Raw genomic sequence first — 25793 nt, forward strand, 5'->3', positions numbered from 1 at the left:
AACACGAAGTTTCCTGTCTTAACGAGACCATTGATCCATAAAACGAAAGCAATAGACACAGCGTGCTGCAGTCACACGAAATGAACAGCAAAACCAGACGGGCCGCAGCGTGGCACTCAAATCGGAAGCGCGACACTCAAATCAGAAGCGTGTTCGGCTTCCAAAAAATGTCCGGAAACCAGACCATTTGGGTCCCAAGGCGTTAGAGAACCAAGAAACCCCCGTAGCTAAATAAACAACACTCCGATGTGCGCTGAGCACGCTCGGTGCGCACAGAAAACCAATGCTACTGGAGGCAGGGATTGAAACGGGCTGCCCTGGAGGGAGGGCGCGACTGGCGGGCCGGAGAGGAGCGCTCCACGCTGCAACCTTACGTTGCAGCGCTGACCTGCACCTTGGGTTATTCCCCAAAGGGAATCATGGAGGCGATGCCTGGAGGTCGCAGGGGGTGCCTCTGGTTTAAATTGCACAGGGTAAATGTTTGGCCTTGCTGCTGGAAGCTGCCCTCTCTCTCACCTGCCAGCGACTCACCTGAAACTTGTTTCCTCTGCAGCGTCTGTTATCTTCATTATCTGGACAACTAAAACTTTCAGACTCGCCACATGCCAGGCAGTGAGTATTGAGGAGCCCCAAACGGGTGGGGGTGGGGGACAGTTTTTTGGGGGGTGCTGAGCTGGTGTTGATTATTACCTATATTTGAATAGATCTTTACAAATATTGTTTAAATCCCGTGGAGAGTTTTAACGGTTTTTCAGCAATCACACAGGTGAAACTCAAAAAAAATTAGAATATCGTGGAAAGGTTCATTTCTTTTCTTTTTTTAATAATTTTTTATTGTTTTAATCTATAACAACTACAAAGAATAAAAAAATAAATTCACATATATTCATCCGTTCTGGCTACCATAGCCAAGACTTGCCTCAGACCTTCCAAACGGCTTTCAAATTTCTATCTTTTAAATCTATACATCTTAAATCTATCATTGCTTAAAGTATCCTATGCATATTAATCACCATAAAGTCCTTAATTACAATAATATTTCTACGTTTGTCTACAAAGCTTCTTGAAATCCTATAAATGTATTCAATTGAGTATCATTGTCTCTCAAATAATTTGTAAATTAAAACCAGTCTTTGACGAATTTCTGGTCCCGCTGTTCTCGAATTCTTCCCGTCATTTTGTCCAGTTCTGCATATTCCATTAATTTCACTGTCCAGAAAGGTTCATTTCTTTCAGTAATTCAACTTAAAAGGTGAAGCTAATATACGAGATAGACTCATGACATGCAAAGCGAGATATTTCAAGCCTTTATTTCTTATCATTGTGACGATTATGGCATACAGCTGATGAGAACCCCAAATTAACAATCTCAACTTTGGGGTTTTCATCAGCTGTGTGCCATAATCATCACAATTATAACAAGCAAAGGCTTGACATATCTCGCTTTGCATGTCATGAGTCTATCTCATATATTAAACTCCAGTAGCTAATGAAAACAATTGCTTACATAAATGGACTTTTCCACGATATTCTAATTTTTCGAGTTTTCACCTGTAGTTACCGTACTTTCCCGTGTATGAGGCTAGGGTTTTTTCACTTAAAAATTATGTGGGAAAAACTGTGGGTCGTCTTATACACGGATAGTGAATAATGAGGATTTCTTAAATTGGAATGATAGGGGGCGTCTTATACACAGAAAAATACGGGGTACGTTTTCACCTTTTTGTATTTTACCTGTGCAAGCTGCCTTGAGTCCCAGTCTAAGAAAAAGGCGAGGTGATCATTATTATCGTCACCCCGGGTCAAAGAAATCTTTTTCTTTCTTTCTTTTTTATAAAAGGCTCATTTGTGTCCTTACCTGGCAGGGGAGACACCTTGAACACGAAGTGTCCTTGAGTTCTCTCCAGATATGCAGAAAGTGCAAGGCTGGGTCTGGGGTTTGGGAGGAGAGTAGGCCAGGTTTGATTCAGGCTGAGATTTAATCTCTTCCTCGCTGCTCATCAGGACTGGAGGGAGCTCTGGATCGACGACGCTTTCTGGAGGTTCCTCTTCTCTATCATCCTTCTGGTGATCATGTTCCTCTGGAGACCCTCGGCCAATAACCAAAGGTACTAGAGAAATGCAACATGTGCCAACTCATACAACACATTGGTTCTGTCTTGGGCCCGGTCTTATTCAACATCTTTATCAATGACTTGGATGATGGGCTTGAGGGCATCCTGATCAAGTTTGCAGATGACACCAAATTGGGAGGGGTGGCTAATACCCCAGAGGACAGGATCACACTTCAAAGTAGAGAGCCAGTGTGGTGTAGTGGTTAAGAGCGGTAGTCTCGTAATCTGGGGAACCGGGTTCGCGTCTCCGCTCCTCCACATGCAGCTGCTGGGTGACCTTGGGCTAGTCACACTTCTCTGAAGTCTCTCAGCCCCACTCACCTCACAGAGGAAGGGAAAGGAGATTGTTAGCCGCTTGGAGACTCCTTCAGGTAGTGAAAAGCGGGATATCAAATCCAAACTCTTCTTCTTCTTCTTCTTCTTCTTCTTCTTCTTCTTCTTCAAAATGACCTTAACAGACTAGAGAACTGGGCCAAAGCAAACAAGATGAATTTGAACAGGTAGAAATGTAAAGTACTACACTTGGGCAAAAAAAATAAATGAAAGGCACAAATACAGGATGGGTGACACCTGGCTTGAGAGCAGTACATGTGAAAAGGATCTAGGAGTCTTGGTAGACCACAAACTTGACATGAGTCAACAGTGTGATGCAGCAGCTAAAAAAGCCAATGCAATTCTGGGCTGCATCAATAGGAGCATAGCATATAGATCAAGGGAAGTAATAGTACCACTGTATTCTGCTCTGGTCAGACCTCACCTGGAATACTGTGTCCAGTTCTGGGCACCACAGTTCAAGAAGGATACTGACAAGCTGGAACGTGTCCAGAGGAGAGCAACCAAAATGGTCAAAGGCCTGGAAACGATGCCTTATGAGGAACGGCTTAGGGAGCTGGGTGTGTTTAGCCTGGAGAAGAGAAGGTTAAGGGGGGATATGATAGCCATGTTCAAATATATCAAAGGATGTCATCTAGAGGAGGGAGAAAGGTTGTTTTCTGCTGCTCCAGAGAAGCGGAAACGGAGCAATGGATTCAAGCTACAAGAAAGAAGATTCCACCTAAACATGAGGAAGAACTTCCTGACAGTAAGAGCTGTTGGACAGTGGAATTGGCTGCCAAGGAGTGTGGTGGAGTCTCCTTCTTTGGAGGCCTTGAAGCGGAGGCTTGACAGCCATCTGTCAGGAATGCTTTGATGGTGTTTCCTGCTTGGCAGGGGGTTGGACTGGATGGCCCTTGGGGTCTCTTCCAACTCTAGGATTCTAGGATTCTATGACAAATGTTCACGCAGTTGTTTCAGAAAACGAAAAACTCGAGTCAAGAATTTGTAAGAACCTAGTTAAACCAGACATTATAAGTTCACTTTATTTTAGGTAGTTGGGAAGTTTTTGTGGCACTTTGCAAGCAATTGTCTCTTTCTCACAAATCGGATAAATGACGTGAAACCGTTTCTGAAAGAGCTGTGTGAATGTTTGTCGCCAACGCGTTGTATGACTAACCAGAGGTGCAGCGACCTCTTGGCAGGCGAGGCTTGTTTAATTTCATTGTGCACAGGTTGTACGATGACAATAAAGGTATTATTATTATTATTATGAAGCTTAGAAGTAGCCTGAGCATTCACAAACTCCCGACTCGGCCTACCTGACAAGGTTGTTGTGAGGGGAGGGAGGAAGAAACGGATGCAGCTTCTTGGACGAGAAGCAGGCTGTGAACTGTGGCTTGACGTCTTGGCCGCTTCCCCAGGCGTTACAGGGGGGTGGGCTAGATGACACACCCCCCCAGGGTCCCTTCCAACTCCGCAACTCTGTGCTTCTAGGTACGCCTTCATGCCCTTGGTGGACGAAGGCAGCGAGCCGGAGGACGAGGACGAGGAGCCCATGGTCAGCGAGGCCTTTGGTAAGAGCACAGCACGGGGGGCGGGGGGCTCCCTGCATTGTGTGGGGCAGGCCTGGGTGGGGGGCTCAGGGTGGTGAAACATGAGCACCTCTCAAGGCTACTTGCTGTCAGTTGTTACCCGGAGAGGGGAAATGCAAGACGTGAAGTCTCCCGCCGGGGAAAACCGGAAACATGCAGCCTTCTCAAAGTGATGCAGATTTGCATGCGTTTGCATAAATCACATCAAATCGAAACGTGTCGCTTAACCAAATGTAGCCGGAAAAGAAATACCGTATTTTTCGCTCCATATGACGCACTTTTTTCCTCCTAGAAAGTAAGGGGAAATATCTGTGTGTCTTATGGAGCGAATGGTGGTCCCTGGAGCTGAATTGCCCAGGGGCCAAAAGAGGATCATGCTTTTTATTTTACAAAGAGAAAAGGGGGTGTTGAAAGGACCCCGCTCAGCAGCTGATCAGCAAGAGATCGGGAGAGAGATAAGAGTCCCCGGCTCCCTTTCCGCCCCGCCCTCCATTGTTGAATGTGCTGCAGAGGGAGGTTGTTTGTTTCCCCAGCAACATGTGGCTGGCTGATTAGATTATCTGTCTGGAAACTGTAGAAAAGGCTCCCTTTCCTTTAAAAGCTGCAGAAATGTGAGTTGAACCCCATAAAAACGGGGCTTTTCCTCTTTGCTTTCCCCCCTTTGCAAACGGAGCTTTGCTTTTCCCCCTTTGCAAAAAAAGCTGCAAAACTTTTAGCTGATCCTCAAAAAAACCAGGGCTTTTCCCTTTGCAAAAAAGCTGCAAAACTTTTAGCTGATCCTCAAAAAAAACAGGGCTTTTAGAGGAGGAAAACCAGAAAAAAAAATTTTCTTGTTTCCTCCTCCTCCCTATGGAGCGAAAAATACAGTAAGCAAACGTATTTCCCGTAAAACAAGCAGGCGTGGGATATCTCAAGTCGCGAGGCTGGACTTGCAGGCATAAGGTTCATAATTGGTTGTAAAATTGCATCAAATACTGCCGTACGCATGAGCTGCATAAAATACTATCGGTATGTAAAGCCGTTAACTGGTTGGGACCAGTTTGCCGTTCCCCACTTCGATCTGCGGAGCAGGCCCTGTTCTAAGTATAATCCCCGTTCTGCATTTGTAAGAGGTGTCCTTCTCCAACCAACCCCCCCCCCTCTGTTTTTCAGAAGGGATGAAGATGAGAAGTTCAAAGCCGGAAGCCAATGGGATCCTCAAGGGCAGCAGAGTGGTAAGGATCCCGCACCCTGTCCGCCACAAGCCGCGTTCCTGGCACCTCTCCCTGTGGCCTGGTTTGCAAGTCGCGCTCAGCCAAACCATGGTTAGCCGGGACCACGAAACCCCGGTTCACCCTAAACCGTGGTTTGCCTTCCCACGGACGTGGCCCCGCCTCCTCCTTTTCCTTACTCTTTTGTCAGTTCTGGATCGTAAGGAAGCTGGCGGCCTCTTCCGGTTGTCGCAAAGTACCTAGTACAGTGTTACCTTGGTTCTCTGAATTAATCGGTTCTGGAAATCTGTTCCAAAACCAAAGCGTTCCAAAACCAAGGCGTGCTTTCCCCTAGAAAGTAATGCAAAATGGATTGATTTGGTGGTGTTCAAACTTTTTTCAAAGAGGGCCAGATTTGATGAAGTGAAGGGCCGTGAGGGCCGACCAAAGGACCAACCATAGGTTTTTTTTAATCTTTTTAAAGGATAGAGCTTTTTTTCCTTTAGGATTTTACCCCAAGGAATAAACTGCCACAGGGGCCGGATTAAACCCAAAACGGACTTCGGACATGCCTGGGTTAATCCGTTCCAGACTTTTAAAAGCAGCGCCTAAAACAGCAATTTAACGTGGACTTTACTATCTTAACGAGACCATTGATCCATAAAATGTGCTGCAGTCACACAATCAATCAAATCAGCAGCTGAACCGGGTTCCACACAGTCACAAAAAACAAAACAAAAAAGAGCCACAAAAACGCAAAATAAATGGCAAAAACAGACAGACCTCAACGTAACCCTCAAAACGGAGCATGTTTGGCTTCCGAAAAAGTTTCGCAAACCGGAACAGTTACCGTATATTCCGGCGTACAAGACGACTGGGCGTATAAGACGACCACCCAACTTTTCCTGTTAAAATATAGAGTTTGGGATATGCTCGCCTGAGGACGGCAGTGAAGCGAAGTAGTGTCCTTCTATCCTACCTTCTCCATCTCTGCCTCTCAGATCTCACTCCGGAAAGGGGGAAAGGGCTGGGAGCAGAGGGGGTGGGGTGGTGGAGGACCAAAGAGAAGACTTCTGAGTATTCCCCGCACCGCCACGCGCAAGGAAGGAGGGAGGAGGGAACTTGCAGAGAAATTAAGGCGGGAATTTGTGCAGGATTTTTGGGGTTTCGAGAGCAATGGGTGGTGCTTTTTTTCTTCTTGGAATGAGGCTATTAAGCGAGAGAGCAAGCGGCTGGTCCTTTTCTATGTGGGGCCTTGTTTGCAGAAGTGTGAAAGAGAGACAGAGAAAGCCTCTCGCACGCACACACAGGCAAGACACGTCGCGCCGGGGGTGGGCTTTCCCTCCCTACCCTGCGTTTCTGCAAGGGTGAGAGACAGAGAGGTGTGTCGACCCACCGTATAAGACGACCCCCGACTTTGGAGAAGTTTTTCCGGGGTTAAAAAGTCGTCTTATACGCCGGAATATACGGCACTTCCGGGTTTGCAGCGTTTGAGTTCCAAGCTGTTTGCGTACCAAGGCGTTTGAGAACCAAGGCGCCACTGTAATCTTAACATTTCCCACAAATGAAAACACACCGATCTGCTTTCCTTTGCCATATTTTTGGGATGGCATCCCGTTCTCTGCCAGCTTTCGGCGCATGTTTGGAGCCGAGTCTTAAGTAGCACAACCTGCGTTTTCCGGTTCCGAAGCCTTGCTGTTGTTCATCCACGAATCTCGCTCCCTTCCCCTTTCTCAGGATGAAGACTTGAAATGGGTGGAAGAAAACATCCCCTCCTCCATGGCTGACGTGTAAGTTGTCGGTTTCCACCCCCTTAAAATGCTTGTATGTGCGCTGTCAACTGATTTATTGTTCAGCTGTCTAGCATTTAATCAAATAAGTAAGTCAGTGGTTTGGAAATGCATTTTGCGCAAACATTCTGTAAAGATAGCACTTTGAGGATTCTGCAGTAAAGGGGGCATTCACAATCTATTAATAATAATAATAATAATAATAATAAGTATTAGTATTTATTAGTCCCTTTTTTGCCACAGCAACTCAGAAGCCTATACAGGATGGGTGACCCCTGGCTTGAGAGCAGTACATGTGAAAAGGATCTAGGAGTCTTGGTAGACCATCAACTTGACATGAGTCAACAGTGTGATGCAGCAGCTAAAAAAGCCAATGCAGTTCTGGGCTGCATCAAGAGGAGTATAGCATCTAGATCAAGGGAAGTAATAGTACCACTGTATTCCGCTCTGGTCAGACCTCACCTGGAATACTGTGTCCAGTTCTGGGCACCACAGTTCAAGAAGGATACTGACAAGCTGGAACGTGTCCAGAGGAGGGCAACCAAAATGGTCCAAGGCCTGGAAACGATGCCTTATGAGGAACGGCTTAGGGAGCTGGGTATGTTTAGCCTGGAGAAGAGAAGGTTAAGGGGGGATATGATAGCCATGTTCAAATATATCAAAGGATGTCCTATAGAGGAGGGAGAAAGGTTGTTTTCTGCTGCTCCAGAGAAGCGGACACGGGGCAATGGATTCAAACTACAAGAAAGAAGATTCCACCTAAACATGAGGAAGAACTTCCTGACAGTGAGAGCTGTTTGACAGTGGGATTTGCTGCCAAGGAGTGTGGTGGAGTCTCCTTCTTTGGAAGTCTTGAAGCGGAGGCTTGACAGCCATCTGTCAGGAATGCATTGATGGTGTTTCCTGCTTGGCAGGGGGTTGGACTGGATGGCCCTTGGGGTCTCTTCCAACTCTAGGATTCTAAGCCTCATTAGACAGCAGTTGGATGGCCATTTGCGACTCATTCCTCATCAGTGATTCCTTCATTGCAGGGGGTTGGACTACATGTCTCTTGGGGGGGGGGTCCCTTCCAACTCTACAGCTCTGTGATTCTAGACAGGCCCAAGCTGATTGAATCCACTACCCAAGTTTGACTCTCCAGTGAAAGACCTCAAAATAATAATAATTTATTGTTTATACCCTGCCTATCTCGCTGGGTTTCCCCAGCCGCTCTGGGCAGCTTCCAACAGAATGTTAAAATACAATCTGTTAAACATTAAAAGCTTCCCTAAACAGGGCTGCTTTCAGATGTCTCCTAAAATTCTGGTAGTTGGGTTTTCTCTTTGACATCTGGTGGGAGGGCGTTCCACAGGGCGGGTGCCACCACCGAGAAGGAGCTTCAAGATGTAGTGCAGAATTTGATTCACGGACAGACTAATGCCTGAATCACTTACAGAGGTGACACTGGGCCATTGCCATAGCAACTAGTTTGGCTGACTTGCACCTGTTGACTTATCGCATACATGGGGAGATTTTTGCTCACGAGGGAAATGAACCCCATCTTCCATGTCCAGTTCCTCCTGTGGGATGTAAAAAGGGCAGGAGCAGTCAAACAAAACTTTTGCTAGAGTAGACATAAAGGTTGTCTCGGTCCTCCAGCCGGACCTTCCTGCCTTCCTGGACTGAGACATAAGGAGATAGTCACCACATGTTTAGTAACTTTTAAGTCTGCCTCTGGGATCCTTTGTGTGAACAGATGATTTCTTGTGAGTAAACGTTTTATACTTTACTGAAAACTGTGTAGTGTCTTATTAAAAGAGGGATTAAAAGGGGAAGACACCAGGATAATATTTCTAATGACTCTATGTGCAAGCTATCCGCTGTGTGTGTGCTAAAAAGGGAATGTTAACTCTGCAGATATTATAGAACTTGTAAACACAAGTTGGGACAGGATATCTTAAACAATATATCCTCCTCCACATCCCTTAACATTCCCACACCTCCAACACACACTTCCTCTTGTGCCTCGGCTTTCCCTGCAGGAAAACTGCTATTTAACGCCCAACCGGAGCAAACGGTTTTGATATTTTTTCCTGGAGTGACATTGGGTCTGATCTCTCACTAAAGAGCCGGTTTCCCCGGAAAGGAATGAGGCAAGGGGGAAAGTACTTGGACTCCTGCTTCCTAGGTGCAGCGCAAGTGGAAGTGCCACTCATTAAACCTCAGTTTTAATTGCTCTGATTTTATCAGTTGACATCTGCAGCCCCTTGTCTAGCAGTATTGCAAAATTTAACATTAACCACCATCCTTTTTTCCTCTTGCAGCGTTCTCCCTCCTTTGTTGGATTCCGATGAGGTAAGCCAACTTATTTATTTCTTTATTTGTGCCTTTTGGCCTGACGGAGCTGGGCCCTTGCTGCGTTCCTAAGCGTGCGAGTTTCATGGGATAGGCACACTGTGTGGGCATTCCTGGCCAGGCCATTGAGACTGCAACCGAGGACTCGATAAACTATGTCCGCTGAATACCCTCTATCTACTTAAATCATAAAACAACGTAAGGCCTATGCGTCAATTCCATTTCTCCCACCCAGCATCTCCCAGACTGTTCCTCCAGTTTGTCCCTTGAGTGCTCCTGGGGAACGGCTGGTTTTAATGAACAAATACGCTCACAGAATTCAAGTTACATGGTTTCCCCAATCCCTCATTCTAGCTCAGGGGTAGGCAACCTAAGGCCCGTGGGCCGGATCTGGCCCAATCGCCTTCTCAATCCGGTCCGGGAATCGGTGTGTTTTTACATGAGCAGAATGTGTCCTTTTATTTAAAATGCATCCCTGGGTTATTTGTGGGGCATAGGAATTCGTTCATTTTTTCTCCCAAAATATAGTCCGGCCCCCCACAAGGTCTGAGGGACGGTGGACCGGCCCCCTGCTGAAAAAGGTTGCTGACCCCTGTTCTAGCTAATAATTTGCCAGGCCCGTCTATGCGAACCATTGCCCGAGCTTCTGTGAGGTCACAGCAGTTAGACAGAACTACAAAGGAGCTCCTGTTCTCATCTGAAACATACTATATTAAAGCTCTTGTAAAAAGTGGGTTTTCCCTTGTCCTCCCTCTCCCCCCCACCCCTCAAAAAACAGGAAATAGTGACCACGAAATTTGAAATGTCCAAAATGGAATGAAGCCTGGATCCGGCCGAGCCGCTCAGCCACACTCTTTCCCTGGTGGATTTCGAACGGACGAAGAGTTGCTGATGGTCGTCCTTTCCCCCTTTTTTCACATGCATATATATAATATATATACATACATATATATATATATATTTGTATATGGTCAAAATATTATTTTATTACTTTTTGGTGTTTCTCTAACTGGTGCTCCGAGGCTTTTTGGGGTTTTGTTTTGTGTTTTTTTTTTTTTGGCCAGGCGAGGACCTTATGCCCTGACCCCACCAGTTGGGGGGGGGGGCAGGCGTGTTGCCGAGATCACCAGCGCCCCCCACTGGAGAGGAGGGGGGGTTGCGGGGCAGGCGGAGCCGCGTTGCTCTCGTGTCGGCTTCTTTCCCGAACCCCATTTTGGAGCAGGCCTTCTCTGACGAGGGAACGCGAGGAGGACCCTCGGCAGCGCCAGTCTGTGTCCTTCGCCGCCGACCCTCGGGGTACTTGTACAGTCGGGTTTCTTGACCTGAGTCGCTTGGGGACAGGGTGCAAAATTCTGGGGGTAGGGAGGGTGGCATCGGGAATGTGCGTTGAACCCAAAGCGGAAGGAGCTGCTTCTCTGACCTAAGGGGAGAAGGCACGAAAGGGTAGCCCTCTCTTTTTGGAGGAATCCTTAGGGCACCTGGCACCCCCAACCTGCAGCCCTCTAGACGTCTTGGCCTACGATCCCTAGCTAACAGGACCAGTGGTCAGGGACGATGGGCATTGTGGTCCAAAACATCTGGAGGGCTCAAGGTTGGGGGGCGCCTCCCTTGGGGTTGGTTTTTTTGCGGAGGAGACGCAGGCAAGGGGCATGCCCGACTCCGCAACGAGGCCGCCGGTTGGAAAGGGTTGGAGAGGCAGACTTTTATTGCCAAGGAGAGCGTTGGGGGCAGATCTATGGGGCGGGCAGGTCCGTCGATCTCTGGAATCAAAGTTCCCTGCAGCAGCTAGCTGTGTTGAGACTGTATGGCGGGGGGAAGCCCCCGGTTGGTTTATTTTGGGGGGTGGGAAACTGATGGTGAAGGGGTACGGGGAGCGCAGACAGCCCAGCTTGCTTGAGACCACAGCAATTCACTTGGCTGAAGCAATAGCAGATAACAGCCACCATTCCCTTCCATGTTGGATCGGAAGAATGGTCGCAGCCCACCCCCGTCCTCCCCCACCAGCCTTCTCCCTCCCCTCAACCTGGTGCCCTCCAGATGTTCGGGACTATAGTCCCCATCAGCCGTAGCCGGCACATCTGGATATGGCGAATGCTGATGGGATTTGTAGTCCCAAACATTTTGCAGCCACCCAGCTGGGAAAGGCGGCCCTGCGAGGAGATCTTTCCTGGACCACTTGAGATAAATATATATATATGTATATGTTGCTCCCTGCCTTCATTCTGCATTTAAAAAGATGCTTTTTCTAAAATAAAATAAAGAACTCCACCCGGAGCGGTGCACAGACTTCTCCCGTTGGGAAGCTTGCTCTTCCGAACAGCTTCTTCACGTCCCCAAAAACTTCAGCCGGACTTTCCGATGGGATGCTTTCGAGATTACCTGGACACGTGGGGAGGGAATGTCGAGATTTCTTCTCAGATAAACCCTTTTATTTATTTTTGAAATTGTACATACATCTTTGGGGAGGGAAAGCTGTGTGAGTTTTTATGCAGCCCTATTAAAAAAAAAAGGAACAAAAAGTGCATATGTGTGTGCGTGTGCGTGCTGCGTTCCCCGCGGGTTGGGGAGAAGGGGAAGAGGTTCACCGGGAGAGCAGCTGCTTTGAGTGCAGAAGGCACCAGGGTTTTGTCACACAGCACCTCTAAAAAGTCTCAGGTGAGAAGACAGCAGATCCTGGGCTCAACAGAGAGTCCTGTACCTCATTCTGGACTCCCCACCCCACCCTCCAAAAAATATGTGTCACAACATGCCATATTTTTCGCTCCATAAGACACACTTTTTTCCTCCTAAAATGTAAGGGGAAATATCTGTGCATCTTATGGAGCGAATGGTGGTCCCTGGAGCTGAATTGCCCAATGGCCAAAAGAGGATCATGCTTTTTATTTTACAAAGAGAAAGGGGGGTGTTGAAAGGACCCCGCTCAGCAGCTGATCAGCAAGAGATCGGGAGAGAGATAAGAGTCCCTGCTCCCTTTCAGCCCCGCCCTCCTTTGTTGAATGTGCTGCAGAGGGAGGTTGTTTGTTTCCCCAGCGACATGGGACTGGCTGATTAGAATATCTGTCTGGAAACTGTAGAAAAGGCTCCCTTTCCTTTAGAAGCTGCAGAAATGTGAGTTGAACCCCATAAAAACGGGGCTTTTCCTCTTTGCTTTTCCCCCTTTGCAAATGGAGCTTTGCTTTTCCCCCTTTGCAAAAAAAAGCTGCAAAACTTTTAGCTGATCCTAAAAACAAACAAACAGGGCTTTTCCCTTTGCCAAAAAAGCTGCAAAACTTTTAGCTGATCCTCAAAAAAACAGGGCTTTTAGAGGAGGAAAACCAGAAAAATATTTTTTTTCTGGTTTCCTCCTCTAAAAACGAGGTGCGCCCTTTGGTCCGGTGCGCCCTATGGAGCGAAAGATACAGCACGCCCAGTTTGGGTTGAGGGCTACTGTCGCTCAGTGGTTAGAGCATCTGCTTTGCATGCAGGTCCAATCCCCTTTAGCATCTCCACGTAGGGCTGAGAGAGAGAGCCTCCTCCCTGCTTAAACCCAGGAGAGCTGCTGCCAACCCGTGCAGTCTGCATTGAGCTGGATGGACCAATGGTCTGACTCAGTAGAAGCTTCCTATGTTCCCTGCAAGAGGGCGAGGTACAAACGAGCAGACGGAAACTTCATTGGAACAGGTTTAATTGTATTTTTGACACGTCAAACCTCATCAGTCCCTCGCTCCTATTCCTCTTGCCCACAGGCTCTGGAATAAAAGGGTCTTTTCAAAATAAAAATGGGGGGGGGGTGCCATTAAGTTACTAAGGAATTAAGAGGGGGGAGGCTGGTGAAGGCAGTAGGGGAACTGAGGCGCAGGCCTGGCCCCTGAACCCAAGCCTTTAAAGCATGCGTTGTCAACCTGGTGCCCCCCAAATGTCTTGGACTTCAACTCCCACCGGCGCCAGGCAGGAGAGCTGAAGAATGATGGGGAGCATGGTCTTCCTGTACTCGGAAATATATGGAGGGCACCAGGTTGGTGAATATTGCATGCAGGGTTCTCGGCTCCCCCCAGGAACGGGGACCTCAAGGAACTTCTCTGCTGGACCCCATCTCTCCTTGCTCCCGCTCGGCCGCCTTTGCCAGCTGATCTGCTGCGGCGTCGATGGCGGCGCCCACGATCTCCACCGCAGCCAGGTAGAGCCGCTGCTTGTCGCCCGCCTCTCCCGGCTCTGGCACGGTTTCCTCCTCCTCCTCCTCCGTGGACGATGGCAGCTTCCGCCCGGAGCTCCCTCTCCTTTGGCAGACTTCCCTTCCTCCGTCCTCGCACGGCCTTGGTGGGGGTGGCCCCTCCGGAAGTCCTTGCCCTCTGGGTGGAAAAGAGGGAGACGGCTCCAGGGGGGTCGGCAGGGTCTGTGGGAAGCCGGGAGATGTCTCCCCTTCTTCTTCCTCCGCGATGTAGGCCCTAGGAGCGCCATAAGGGTCTGGTTTCAGAGCATCGCTTCTGCCGGGTTCTGAGGCTGGCGGAGGAACTGAGCAGCTGCTGAGATGCTGCAGCACTTCCTGGCGGATGTGTTGGTTCTCTCTGCCGGTGTCTGCCACACGCCCGTTCCCTCCTCCAGTCGCTTGGCTTTCGGGATTGCTTGCAGCAGAAACATCCCTTCCCCGCTTTTCCTTCGGCCCACCCATCCCAACCACCGGGCTTGCCGGGAACTCGGTGTCCAGCCAGCCCAGATCTCCCGTCGCCATCACCATGCCCTGTCCTCCTGGGTTCTCGGCGAGATCGGCGAGAGCCTGTTGCTCTCCGTCCGATGCCTCGGCCCAGTACCCGTAGTCCCCCGGCTCAGGGTCCCGGTCTGCGACGTCTCCCGCCTCTACTCCGTTCCCCCCAGGAAGGTGGCAAGCACCCCTCCACTCAAAAACGCCCCTGTGGCCTCGACTCTCATCCCCAGGCCTCCTTCCCTCGCTCAAGAAAGTGCAGAGCTCGTCGACTTCCCGTTCAGTCGCGGGGTCCGAAATATCGTCCTCTGCCCGCCCGTGGATCTCCAGCCCACACCTTGAGCTCAGGCGGTCGCCTTCACCCTCCTCTTGGGGGCCGTGAGTTTCACCCGCGTCGGATGCAAGAGTTTTGTCCTCCGTGGCTGAAAAACGGGGGGATCCATCCACCCTGGCGATGGGCGAGGTTTCGGGCTCTGCGGGGAGGCGAATACCCCTTCCTTCCGCCGCCTTGGGACTTCTCTCGTTCTCTGGGAGAACCGACCTTTTCTTGGCTCTGCATCTCAGCATGGCCCTGAAAGCTCTCCATGGCTTCGCCCACCACCCGACAAACCTGTCCACTGTATCTGCCACATCTGTCTCCGCGATGGAGCTGGCCTCTGCTGGGCTCTGGGCCTTAGCTCCGGGCTTCCACCTCAGAGGAGACTCCCCTTGCGGGTCGGCGGTTCTGCTGAGGGCGGCCACAGGCCCGCACCTGACTCTCGCCCTTTGGGCCGGTGATGCCTCTGGGCCACCGGGCGTCTTCTTCAGGCACAGGAGGTTCCTGAGGAGGGAGGTGCCGTTTCCCCCTCGCACGGATTCCTCGTCGGAGTCCAGCCCTCGGGCGTCCTCCCGCGTGGCCGGCTTCCGGACAGCTTGGATGGGGCTCTCGTGAGTGGCCTCCATGCAGAGGCGGCTCTTGGGGGTCACCTGTCCCTGGGGGGGATTGGCAGCCCCTTTCCTCTTCATCCAGAACGGGCACCTCCCCTTGAAGAAAGCCCTTCCTGAGGGATACTGTTCTCCCCCCTCAGGTTTTCTTGCAGGCCCTGGAGAAGGTCTTGAAATCAGGCTCTTTCTTGACACTTCCCCTCCCAGCGAAGTTGGTTGGTTGGTCTCACAAGATAATGCAAGGTGGGCCTCTGTTATCCTCTCTGGGGAGGTCTGCATATTTTGTTCCTTTCCTGGAGCTCCGATTTATTTTTGTCCCTTGCTCCCCTTTGCTTTACCTGGATGGTTTGTTTGTTTTTTTTAAAAAAAAAAAAATTTTTGATGCTGCTGGTGTTTCTAGTCCTCAGCGTTTCTCGGCTCGCTTGCCTCCATCTGTGGTCAGCCTCCTTCAAAACTTCATGGCTCTTAATCCAAGCTGCAGCAGGTATCCAAACTCACATATTTCTTCTTCAAATAACTGCTGCCAACAGGTTTTTTTTGTGTGTTCCTCCATCAGGTATATCTCCCTGCCAAAATTTATATTCCCATCTGCAGCGCGTCCGCAGGCTCTGCTTTTTCTCATGTGGGTGTAGAAAAGCCTTGGGAGCACGAGGGAGCATTCCTTTGCCAGGCTTCCTGCAGAACGACACACACACAAAATAAACATGTCCGCTGAACAAATAATTGGAAAAATTATACAGCCAGTTTTGGAGGAACGTGATTATTCTGGGGGACGGCTGCACATACCCTGAGTGGCGAGCCGACTGGGGATTCCCCACAAAGCCCCCTTTTTGGGGCAGATAGACTGACTTTGGAAGGTTCTCACTTCAATCCCTGGCGTCTTCAGAAAGAGCGCATTTCTAGACCTGAACATGCTGGGACCTCCTGCTTGCACAAATGATGCTCAGGATCCAAGATGGGCTCCTTCTCCAATGATCACGGACGAGCCAGCAGTAAATCACACTGTGCAAGTTGGAGTTAACTCTCTATTAGCAAAAGCGTGGTCTGCAAAGAAGTGTCGGGCCTAATGAGTGCAGCAACTCATTCCCCGCAGGTCTTGCCCCATGGATCAGTTGCCGAGACTGAAAGCCCCTGTTTCCCCAAGCAATCAGAGACTGCGCCTGCGTGCAGCCAACCTCTCCTCCGCCCTTTTCATGCCTCTTCTGGTCGTGGGAGACCAGCCGGGAAGGGAGCTTGTCGCAGCAGGAGGGGGAGATCCCTGTGACTCTTCATTAGCCTGACCCATCTCTGCCTCTTGGCCCCCTCTCCTCTCCAGCCTCTGAGTCTGGACTGCTCTCTGCCACAGCCTCTTCCTGCTCACTAAGCCCCGTTGCCTCTCCAGCTCCCAACACCACTTCCTCCCCGTCTGCTCCCTCTTCTCCCTCTGATCGCTCATCACTGTCCCACCACCTCCCCAGCCTCTTCTTCCCACCTTTGTGGGATGTGAAACACAAGAGCAATCAAGTACAACATCCCTAGAGTGGACATAAGAAGGGGATGTTTGGTCCAGCCAGTCGGAACTTCCTGTTTCTCCTGGGCTGGGACAGACTTCCTCTACATGTGACTGGAGGGGAGTGTGGCCTCACCTGTGTGCAGGTAACAAAAGCAAAAGGGCCAGGCGCCATCTCTCTCTCTTGACTTCGCTCTTCAAGCAAGCAACATCTGCTTAGCTAAAGATGCCAGCCAAGAGACGACAAAAGGAGCTATCTCCCCTATGGAACAGTCTCCAAGAAGTATGTTACTTTTTCTAAGTTAACGTCTGCCTTCTGGGATCCTATTGTGAACAGGATGTCTGTAAGTAAACTTTTTATACCTTTATAGAAAACTGTCGTGTCTTATCTTTTAAGGGGGAATAAGGGGGAAATACCAGGACAGTATCATTATAGGGGTTTTAGTGAACCTGAGCAACGCATCCGCTGTGTGTGTTTAAAAGGGGAATGTACACTGTTGATATTGTTGAACTTGTAAACACAAGTTGGAATAGGATATCTTAAACAATATATCCTCTCCTGCATCCCTGGACATTCCCGCAACCTTTCCTCTGCATCAAACCAGTCCATGAGACCAGTGCTTGAAGCCACTTGACTTCTTGCGCTCCGGCGCCCCTCCACCTCTCTTCAGAAGCCACCCCCCTCCTAGGAATCCTGCTGTTGCTGCTTGAGACGAAGAGGCCAAACCCACCCTGCGTACGTTTTGTTTCGCCTTGACGGCTGGGCTTCGTTTTCCTTCTGCAAATCCGGGAGCCGCGTCTATTTCTGGCCTTTTGCCGGCTCCCTCCACTGGCACAGAGCTTGTGGCAGTGAAATGTTCTGCAAAACATCTCTCCAGAATCCCCAGATGTTTTTCTAGCAAGCCGGAGAACATTGCTCAGCCATCCTTATGGCTCTGCTCATATTGAAGAAGGCCGAGCTCAGCAAGAGATTGAGCGAGCGGGAGGGGGGGGGAAGAGACCTTGCATTTGTGCTCATTCTTGAAGGATTAGGATGGCCTGATTCGAGCCCTTGGAAACCAGCAAGCACACTTCTGAGCATGCGCAGAGAGTCATCTCTGCCTCGCCACTTTGCAAACACAAGCTGCCCCCGGGGAATATTTTGTTGGAAGACAAGGTGCATGCATAGCTCAGTTGGTTACAGCGTGGTGCTGCTGACGCCAAAGTTGCAGGTTCGATCCCCGCATGGGACAGCTGCATATTCCTGCATTGCAGGGGGTTGGACTGGATGACCCTTAGGGGTCCTTCTAACTCCACAATTGCAGTATATGTAAGGTTTTGAGCTCATAAAAGCCCCCAGAAGGTGGCTTCCAACAAAACCAAGCAGGCCAATTGCTCCTGGTATACCTTATCACAGCCCTATTTAATAAAACCATAAAATTGTAGAGCTGGAAGGGCCCTCTATGGTCATCTAGTCCAACCCCCTACAAGGCAGGAATATTTTACCCATCATAGGATGCGAATCCACGATTAAGTTTCTGGTGCTTGACTGACGAATTTAAATTTTTTTTGCTTTATTTAATAAAATGCATATAGCTCTTGATTGTAAAACACACAAAAAACCTCAAAACAATAACTATCAATAGTAATATTTTTTTATGACTTTCAAAAAGCCTCCAGGATAGCTCAGTCGGTCAACTATGGGTCTCTTAATCTCAGGGTTATGCGTTCAAGCCCCATGTGTGCCCGAAAGATTCCTGCAACAGACTTAAAAACGGATTCACCAACCTGGAGACATCTAGTGCTTTGAACTACAAATCCCATCAGCCCTAGAGTGCCTAAGGCGGTGCCTGAGAATGGGGGGGGGGGCTGTCTGTGGGAATCTGGCACCTCGATTTGCAACCTTCCCCCCACCCCTCGCCGAGTCCTTTAATCTTGGGGGGGGGGAGGGTGCGTGCACAGAGCGCGGCTGTGGGGGGAGAGAAGGTAGCAACCGGGCCGTGCAGCTTCCGTCCTCTCTGGGGGTTGTAAGGCGGGGGGGTGGGGTCACGAGTAAGGGTCCTTCCCCCCCCCCCCCCGCTTGACTCCTCCGCCTCCAACCATGCCACCTAACTTAGTCCTTGCTTCCCAAGGACTCTGCAAGGCAGCTGGGTCCGTGCGCGCACCAGCCCCAAACCGGGTGTGCGCAAAGATGCTCGTGGTGGCATCCTGGCCCTGCCTGCTGCTGCTGCTGCTGCATGGGGAACCCCCACCCTCCAGAGGTGACCTTCATCTCCCCTCTCCCCAGCTGGATCTACTCCCCCCTCCCTCCCTCCCCCCCCCCCCAGCGATCGCACTGCATCCCCTTTACCTGACTGATGCGCAGCTGATGCCCAGATCGCGCTCGGCTGGCGGAGCATCCGTGCCAGCCTTGCGGCGGCGGCGGCGGCAGAAGCAAAGTCGGGCACCGCCAACTCCTCTTTCTTCTCCTTCCCAGGAGCCCCTCCTCCTTCCATCCGCACGTACCCGGGGGGAGCCTCGCCGCCTACCGGGCTCTGCGCCGGGACCGAGTCTCTCCCTGCTCCGGCCGCGCGGAGGAGCCTCCGACGCACACCACCCGTCGGCGACATCTGGAGGGAGCCCCCGGGCGCCCGCGCCCGCGCACGGGAAGGCGCCCTTCACACGTTCCCGCGTGACACGCAGGCGGGCGCCACGTGCCCTCGCTCTCCTTCGCGGCCTGTAGGAAGGGGCTAGTGGCACGCAGGCACCCCACCGATTTCCACAGCGACCTGGCTGCTGGAAGGGGATTCACGCGTCTTGCAGGAACGTGGGAATGGAGGAGGGATTGGTAGGAGGAGATGATCCTAAGGTGGGATGGAATGGAAGTCCGGCAAACAAACCCCAGACCTCTTTTTCTCCTCTTTATTAGAAAACCTCTGATGCCAAATATATTAAAGAAGGGGTAGTTGCAGGAAGGGGTCATAACATGTGCTTGGTTGGTTCTGGTGGCCTCTGGCTTCTCTGAAGGCAGGAGGTGGATCTTTTCTGTGGCCGCCTGCTGGGCACTGGCTTGTTCATGTTCAAGCAAAGTTTGTGGCAGCAAAATGTTCTGCAGAAAAGGCCGCCCGGACACATCCAGTGAGGGAGCGTGGCTTGGTGGAACACAGCAAAGAAAGAGCAGAGGTTGCCAGAATTGCCATCTAAGGTCCTACGTTTCAAAAAGCAGCCACCTGCGATCTACGGAACTCCTGGCCTCAGGGTGAGGTACGCAGACACACTAAGTTAACGGGGATGGCTAACACAGGTTCCTTGACTTCTGTGACTCTGTGCCGAGTGGAAGAGAGGCTGTGTACACACCATTCATTGAAAGCACACCCAAACACAGGAATCCTGGGTATAGCAGTTTGCTAAGGGTGCTGGGAACTGTAGTCCTGTGAGGTGCACACTACAGTTCCCAGGATTCTTGGAGGAAGGGAATGTGCCGCAAACGTATGGGGCACACCTAGTTGGGCACAAGTTTCTTCTTTTTTAAGGACAGTTAAATGAGTGGAGGAGGATAGGCCTAACAGTGAATATTTGTGTTAACAAGTAATAATTGAACACTTGGGTGGGGGGGGGGAGAGAAACGCTCTCTCTCCTCTCGCCAGGTGCTACAGCCCATCTCTGAGCAGTTGCAGCGGGGCACTGCACTGCAGGACCAGACTCTGGAACCCGCTGGAGGAAGAGCCTGCGGAACTGCCAGAGACAACTTTCTTCTGTCTGGCCCCATGCGTTACGAAGAGTCCAGGCTGCAGCACTCCCTGCCTGCTAAGTGGGTGGTGGCCCACTGTAAGTGAGCATGAGGTGGAAGGACCTGGAGTAGCCGTTTTCCTGGAGGCAGGAGAGCTCCGAGGGGTACAGAGGAAAGGGGCTGGCCAGGAACAGCAGCAGCAGCAGCAGGCTGGCGCTCAGGAGCATCATTGTCCTGTTCCACATGGCGGGGAGTCTGGGGAGCTTCTGGGTTCGGAGGCAGGAGATGATCGGAGGCTGTTGGAGGCTGGATCTGGAAGGACAAGCAAATGGTTCAGATATTATTATTAATAATAATTGTATAATTATTGAAAATTCTTTCTAGTAGCACCTTAGAGACCAACTGAGTTTGTTCCTGGTATGAGCTTTCGTGTGCATGCACACGAAAGCTCATACCAGGAACAAACTCAGTTGGTCTCTAAGGTGCTACTAGAAAGAATTTTCGATTTTGTTTTGACTATGGCAGACCAACACGGCTACCCACCTGTAACTGTATAATTATTGTATAACCTGTGTACAGTGGTACCTCTGGTTACATACAGGTGAAACTCGAAAAATTAGGATATCGTGGAAAGGTTCATTTCTTTCAGTAATTCAACTTAAAAGGTGAAACTAAAACAGTATATGAAATAGACTCATGACATGCAAAGCGAGATATGCCAAGCCTTTATTTCTTATCATTGTGATGATTATGGGGTACAGCTGGTGAGAACCCCAAATTAACAATCTCAACTTTGGGGTTTTCACCAGCTGTGCGCTATAATCATCACAATTATAACCAGCAAAGGCTTGATGTATCTCGCTTTGCGTGTCATGAGTCTATCTCGTATATTAAACTCCAGTAGCTAATGAAAACAATTGCTTACATAAATGGACTTTTCCACGATATTCTAATTTTTCAAGTTTCACCTGTACTTAATTCGATCCGGAGGTCTGTTCTTAACCTGAAACTGTTCTTAACCTGAAGCACCAACTTTAGCTAATGGGGCCTCCCACTGCCGCCGCCAGAGCACGATTTCTGTTCTCATCCTGAAGCAAAGTTCTTAACCTGAAGCGTTATTTCTGGGTTAACGGAGTCTGTAACCTGAAGCGTATGCAACGCGAGGGACCACTGTACAATGAAATTAAACGAGCCTCCCCCCCAAAAAAACACACTCAATCTCTTATCGAACAACACACCACCTCGCAAGTCAATTTCGCTATGTTATTTTCCGTTCAACAGTCTAACAGCCCATGGATAGAAGTTATTTTTTAGCCTGTTGGTACGGCTGATTATACTTTATATCTCCTGCCGGAGGGTAGAAGATTAAAGAGGTGATGGCCAGGGTGAGACTTCCACAGCACACGAAAGCTCATACCAAGAACAAACCTAGTTGGTCTCTAAGGTGCTACTGGAAGGAATTTTTTTTATTTTTTATTTTGTTTCGACTAGTTACAGGTAGGCAGCCGTGCTGGTGTGCCGTAGTTTAAACAAAATAATTTTTTTAAAAAATCCTTCCAGTAGCACCTTAGAGACCAACTAAGGCCTCTTTGGCCTCTCAGGGTTGGAGCCATCAGAATCATAGCAGATTCGGCTCCAAGGCCGACCAGCTGCCCACCCCTATCATGAAGCGCAGAGAGATGTCTCTGTCAAATTGGAGGGAAGCTCTCTTACCCCTGCTCAATGGTGACTGCGATTTCTGCTGATCGGGAGTTGAGGTGATCCTTCTTGCAGATCTATGAAAACAGACACAGAGAGTGAACAGATCCTGAAGCTGAGGCTCCAAGACTTTGGCCACCTCATGAGAAGAGAAGACTCCCTGGAAAATACCCTGATGTTGGGAAAGATGGAGGGCACAAGGAGAAGGGGACGACAGAGGGCGAGATGGTTGGACAGTGTTCTCGAAGCGACTGGCATGAGTTAGGCCAAACTGCGAGAGGCAGTGAAGGTTAGGCGTGCCTGGCGTGCTCTGGTCCATGGGGTCACGAAGAGTCGGACACGACTGAACAACAACAACAAATCTGTTCAAACCTCCCAAGAGGGCAGGTTCTTGTTCTATTTGTTTATTGGTTTTCATTGGTGGCAGGAGAGATTTGGGGCCATGGTTGGTTTGCCTTCATTTACAGCGGTACCTTGGTTCTCAAACTTAATCCGTTCTGCAAGTCCGTTCCAAAACCAAGGCGCGCTTTCCCATAGAAAGTAATGCAAAACAGATTAACCCGTTCCAGACTTTTGGAAACAACCCCTTAAAACAGCAATTTTACATGAATTTTGCTATCTAACGGGACCATTGATCCATAAAATGAAAGCAATAAGCAATGTACTGCAGTCACACAATTAATTAATCAATCAATCAATCAGTAGCTGAACTGGGTTCCACACAGTCACAAAAACAAAAAACAAACAGCAGAAGCAGACAGTCCTCAGCATAACACTCAAAACGGAAGTGTGGCACTCAAAACTGAGCATATTTGACTTCCGAAAAAAGTTCACAAACCAGAACACTTACTTCTGGGTTTGCAGTGTTTGGGTTCCAAGTTGTTTGAGAACCAAGGGGCCACTGTATATTGCAAGGAGATGCCGCCAGGGCTAAAGTCCGGCAGGAAGCACAAGCTCAATGGGCCTCCTAAATCCAGAGGGGTGGAAGTGGCTGGAGGTTGTCCAATATAACCCCCCAAAGAAAGCACTCTACACATGCTCAGAAGTGCATTCCTTACAGCTTCAGGATCTCCAACCATTCATTTCTCGGTTGCAGCCCAAGGCAGCGAAGCCACAAGGATCCAGGGATTCATTTCCCGGTGTTGCCCAACCTATCAGTTGCTTACCTGCCCAACGTTGCTGGCTGGGGTCGGCCGAGTTTTCTTTCTCGCCCGTTGCTGTGACCTCTGCCTCTTTGGTTGTTTCCCGCTTGCCTGGGATTGCACTGGGAATTGCAGATCTAGGACAGGTAGGGGGACATGCCCACAAGTCCCAGTGACCTACAGAGTGGACCGTAAGATTATAAGGTGCTGCCCTATATGGAGCCAGATCTTTGGTCCATTAAGTTCAGTGTTGGCTACACAGGCTGGCAGCAGCAGCTCTCCAGGGTTCCAGGCAGAGGATTTATTGCCCAGGACTGAATCTGGGACCTTCTCCATGCGAAGGATGTGCTGTAACAAGAAGCGGTGGGCTCTTCCCCTGTTATTTGGAGCATCTGCTTGGCATGCAGAAGGCCTTGGGTTCCATCCCTGGCATCTCCAGGTAGGGCCAAGATGGGAAAGGCTAAAACCCAGGACAGCCACTGACCACCAGTGTACACCAATATTTCTCAAACCTGAGTCCCCAGCTGTTGTTGGACCACAACTCTCACCATCCCCAGCTAGTGAGTTGAGTGGTCAAGGATGGTGGGCGTTGTGGACTTGAGTTTGAGAAACACTGGTGTGCACCATCTTTACTCAACCCGGTGCCCCTCCAGATGTTTTGGACTACAGCTCCCATCAGCCCATAGCCTGCACAGTTATGGGAGTTGCCGTCCAAAGAGGTTGGAGGGTACCAGGTTGGAGAAGCCTGGTGCCGAGAAGGCGCAGCAGATGGAGCAGTAGATTCCTGCACCCAATATACCGTATTTTTTGCTCCATAGGGCGCACCTCGTTATTCTGGTTTTCCTCTAAAAGCTCTGTTTTTTTGAGGATCAGCTAAAAGTTTTGCAGCTTTTTTTGCAAAGGGAAAAGCCCTGTTTTTTTGAGGATCAGCTAAAAGTTTTGCAGCTTTTTTGGCAAAGGGAAAAGCCCTGTTTTTTGAGGATCAGCTAAAAGTTTTGCAGCTTTTTTTGCAAAGGGGGAAAAGCAAAGCTCCTTTTGCAAAAGGTGGAAAAGCAAAGAGGAAAAGCCCCGTTTTTATGGGGTTCAACTCACATTTCTGCAGCTTCTAAAGGAAAGGGAGCCGTTTCTACAGTTTCCAGAGGGATAATCTAATCAGCCAGTCCCATGTCTCTGGGGAAACAAACAACCTCCCTCTGCAGCACATTCAACAATGGAGGGCGGGGCTGAAAGGGAGCCGGGACTCTTATCTCTCTCCCGATCTCTTGCTGATCAGCTGCTGAGCGGGGTCCTTTCAACACCCCCTTTTCTCTTTGTAAAATAAAAAGCATGATCCTTTTTGGGCCCCTGGGCAATTCAGTTCCAGGGACCACCATTCGCTCCATAAGACGCACAGATATTTCCCCTTACTTTTTAGGAGGAAAAAAGTGCGTCTTATGGAGTGAAAAATACGGTATACGTTCTCTACAACCCGAGATGTTCTCGTCCTGCTCCATCGGAAGAACTTACCTGTTCCACCTCCAGCTTCCCTCCCATCTTCTCCCGGCAGCTCTGGCCCAGCCAAGTCTCAATCCGTTCGGGGTCAAATCCCATCGGTTCCGCTTGACGGGGGCTCCCTCTCTCTGGTGGCCCATTTTGGGGGTGCTGACATCCCTGGAGCTCCCATGAGTGTGACGTTCCTACCAGAGAAGGCAGCAAGAACATCAGGTCAGGGTGGGAATCCTGCCCCTAAAGTGGAGCTTCACTCTCCATAGTAGATGGTCACAGAGCACTGGCAAACAAGAAACGGACATGCCTGGTCTTTATTGAGCATTTGTTTCTCATTTGTTTGCGGGCAGGTTATATGGCATTGAGCACCCATCCTGATTTGCTTGTGCGGTGGGTTATGGGTCTTCCGTTTAACCAGTCGTTTACCCCACACTTTTAGCACATTTCCCCCGTCACTTTCCTAACTGCATAAATTAATAACAACAATAAAAATTATACTCCCGACTTTTCCCCTGACAGGATTCAAGTCGGCTTAGAGATAAAAACAAGAATCGCTTAAGACAGTTATGGAAAAGTTCATTGAAGAATGGAGCAGCTTTATGCAATACCTAAAGAAAAAAATGCAGTATTAACACAGTATTAGCTTTGGAATAACCCCTGTTATTTGGAAAACGACATAGGAATTAAAAAAGCACACAAGATTAAACCATCAAGAAATATAAGAAGTAAAGTAAAAGAGGTCGGTGTCATAATTTTATTTATGAGGATCAATTTTCTTACATATTTTAATGAAGAGATTGACAGGGAAGTCGAAGAAAGACATTATTCAACAATTTAGTCTTATCGTGGTAAGCGGAAGGCTAGAAAGAACAAGTTTATTTTTATTTTTTTAAAAAAAACAATTTATGCAATAAAAATATAATTGATTGAAAATGAGTCTGGAAGATATTAAAATATTTGGATATATGTATATGTATTGGTATAAGGTATTGAAATTGTATTATGTAATTGTAATTGTAATTGTATGAATGTAACTGGATGTGTATGTGTGTATGTGTGAGTTATGTGTAAATGGAATTGTATAATGTATCACAATAATAAATAAATAAAATTTTTTTAAAAAAAGACAGTTATGGATAAACTTTCTCAGATTGGAACTATACTAGCTAACAGCTCTTTGAACTTATTGGATGAAGAAGAAGATCTGCAAGTTGGAAAACAAGGAAAAGCTCCCTAGGCGTGAGAGGCAGGAAGCCTGTAGTTTTGACAGAGGAGAGGGTGCTGGGGGTGGGAGCCCTAGTGCCCAAGATAATCAATTTTGGAAAAAGCAATATGTTACTATCAAGGAAGTGGA

At 49.2% G+C, this 25793-nt stretch overlaps 3 protein-coding genes across 7 annotated transcripts in view; 1 reads left to right on the plus strand and 2 right to left on the minus strand.

The window, feature by feature from the left end:
- Window positions 1-10260, plus strand: part of LOC117051898 (transmembrane protein 87A-like) — a 30341-nt gene extending 20081 nt beyond the window's left edge. For 2 of the 5 annotated variants that reach the window (XM_033158616.1, XM_033158620.1), the window contains exons 14-20: window positions 554-612; window positions 2005-2108; window positions 3924-4003; window positions 5174-5235; window positions 6949-7001; window positions 9305-9335; window positions 10114-10256. In XM_033158616.1, the coding sequence (XP_033014507.1) occupies window positions 554-612; window positions 2005-2108; window positions 3924-4003; window positions 5174-5235; window positions 6949-7001; window positions 9305-9335; window positions 10114-10155 (431 nt within the window). In that variant the 3' untranslated portion in view covers window positions 10156-10256. Of the gene's footprint in view, window positions 1-553; window positions 613-2004; window positions 2109-3923; window positions 4004-5173; window positions 5236-6948; window positions 7002-9304; window positions 9336-10113 lie in introns of all 5 variants that reach the window. The other 3 variants (XM_033158619.1, XM_033158621.1, XM_033158618.1) reach the window with 3 other exon arrangements.
- A 3086-nt stretch (window positions 10261-13346) lies between these two features.
- LOC117052097 lies at window positions 13347-15216 on the minus strand. The gene has a single exon (XM_033158821.1). The coding sequence runs from the start codon at window positions 15214-15216 to the stop codon at window positions 13381-13383; it is 1836 nt and encodes a 611-aa protein (XP_033014712.1). The 3' UTR covers window positions 13347-13380.
- Window positions 15217-20153: 4937 nt separating this feature from the next.
- Window positions 20154-25793, minus strand: part of SYNE4 (spectrin repeat containing nuclear envelope family member 4) — a 39907-nt gene continuing 34267 nt past the window's right edge. The window contains 5 exon segments of the mRNA XM_033158622.1: window positions 20154-20426; window positions 21828-21889; window positions 22979-23131; window positions 24461-24658; window positions 24661-24722. Coding sequence (XP_033014513.1) covers window positions 20192-20426; window positions 21828-21889; window positions 22979-23131; window positions 24461-24658; window positions 24661-24722 — 710 coding nt within the window. The 3' untranslated portion in view covers window positions 20154-20191.

This window comes from Lacerta agilis, chromosome 8 (assembly GCF_009819535.1).
Source record: "Lacerta agilis isolate rLacAgi1 chromosome 8, rLacAgi1.pri, whole genome shotgun sequence".
NCBI lineage: Eukaryota > Metazoa > Chordata > Lepidosauria > Squamata > Lacertidae > Lacerta > Lacerta agilis.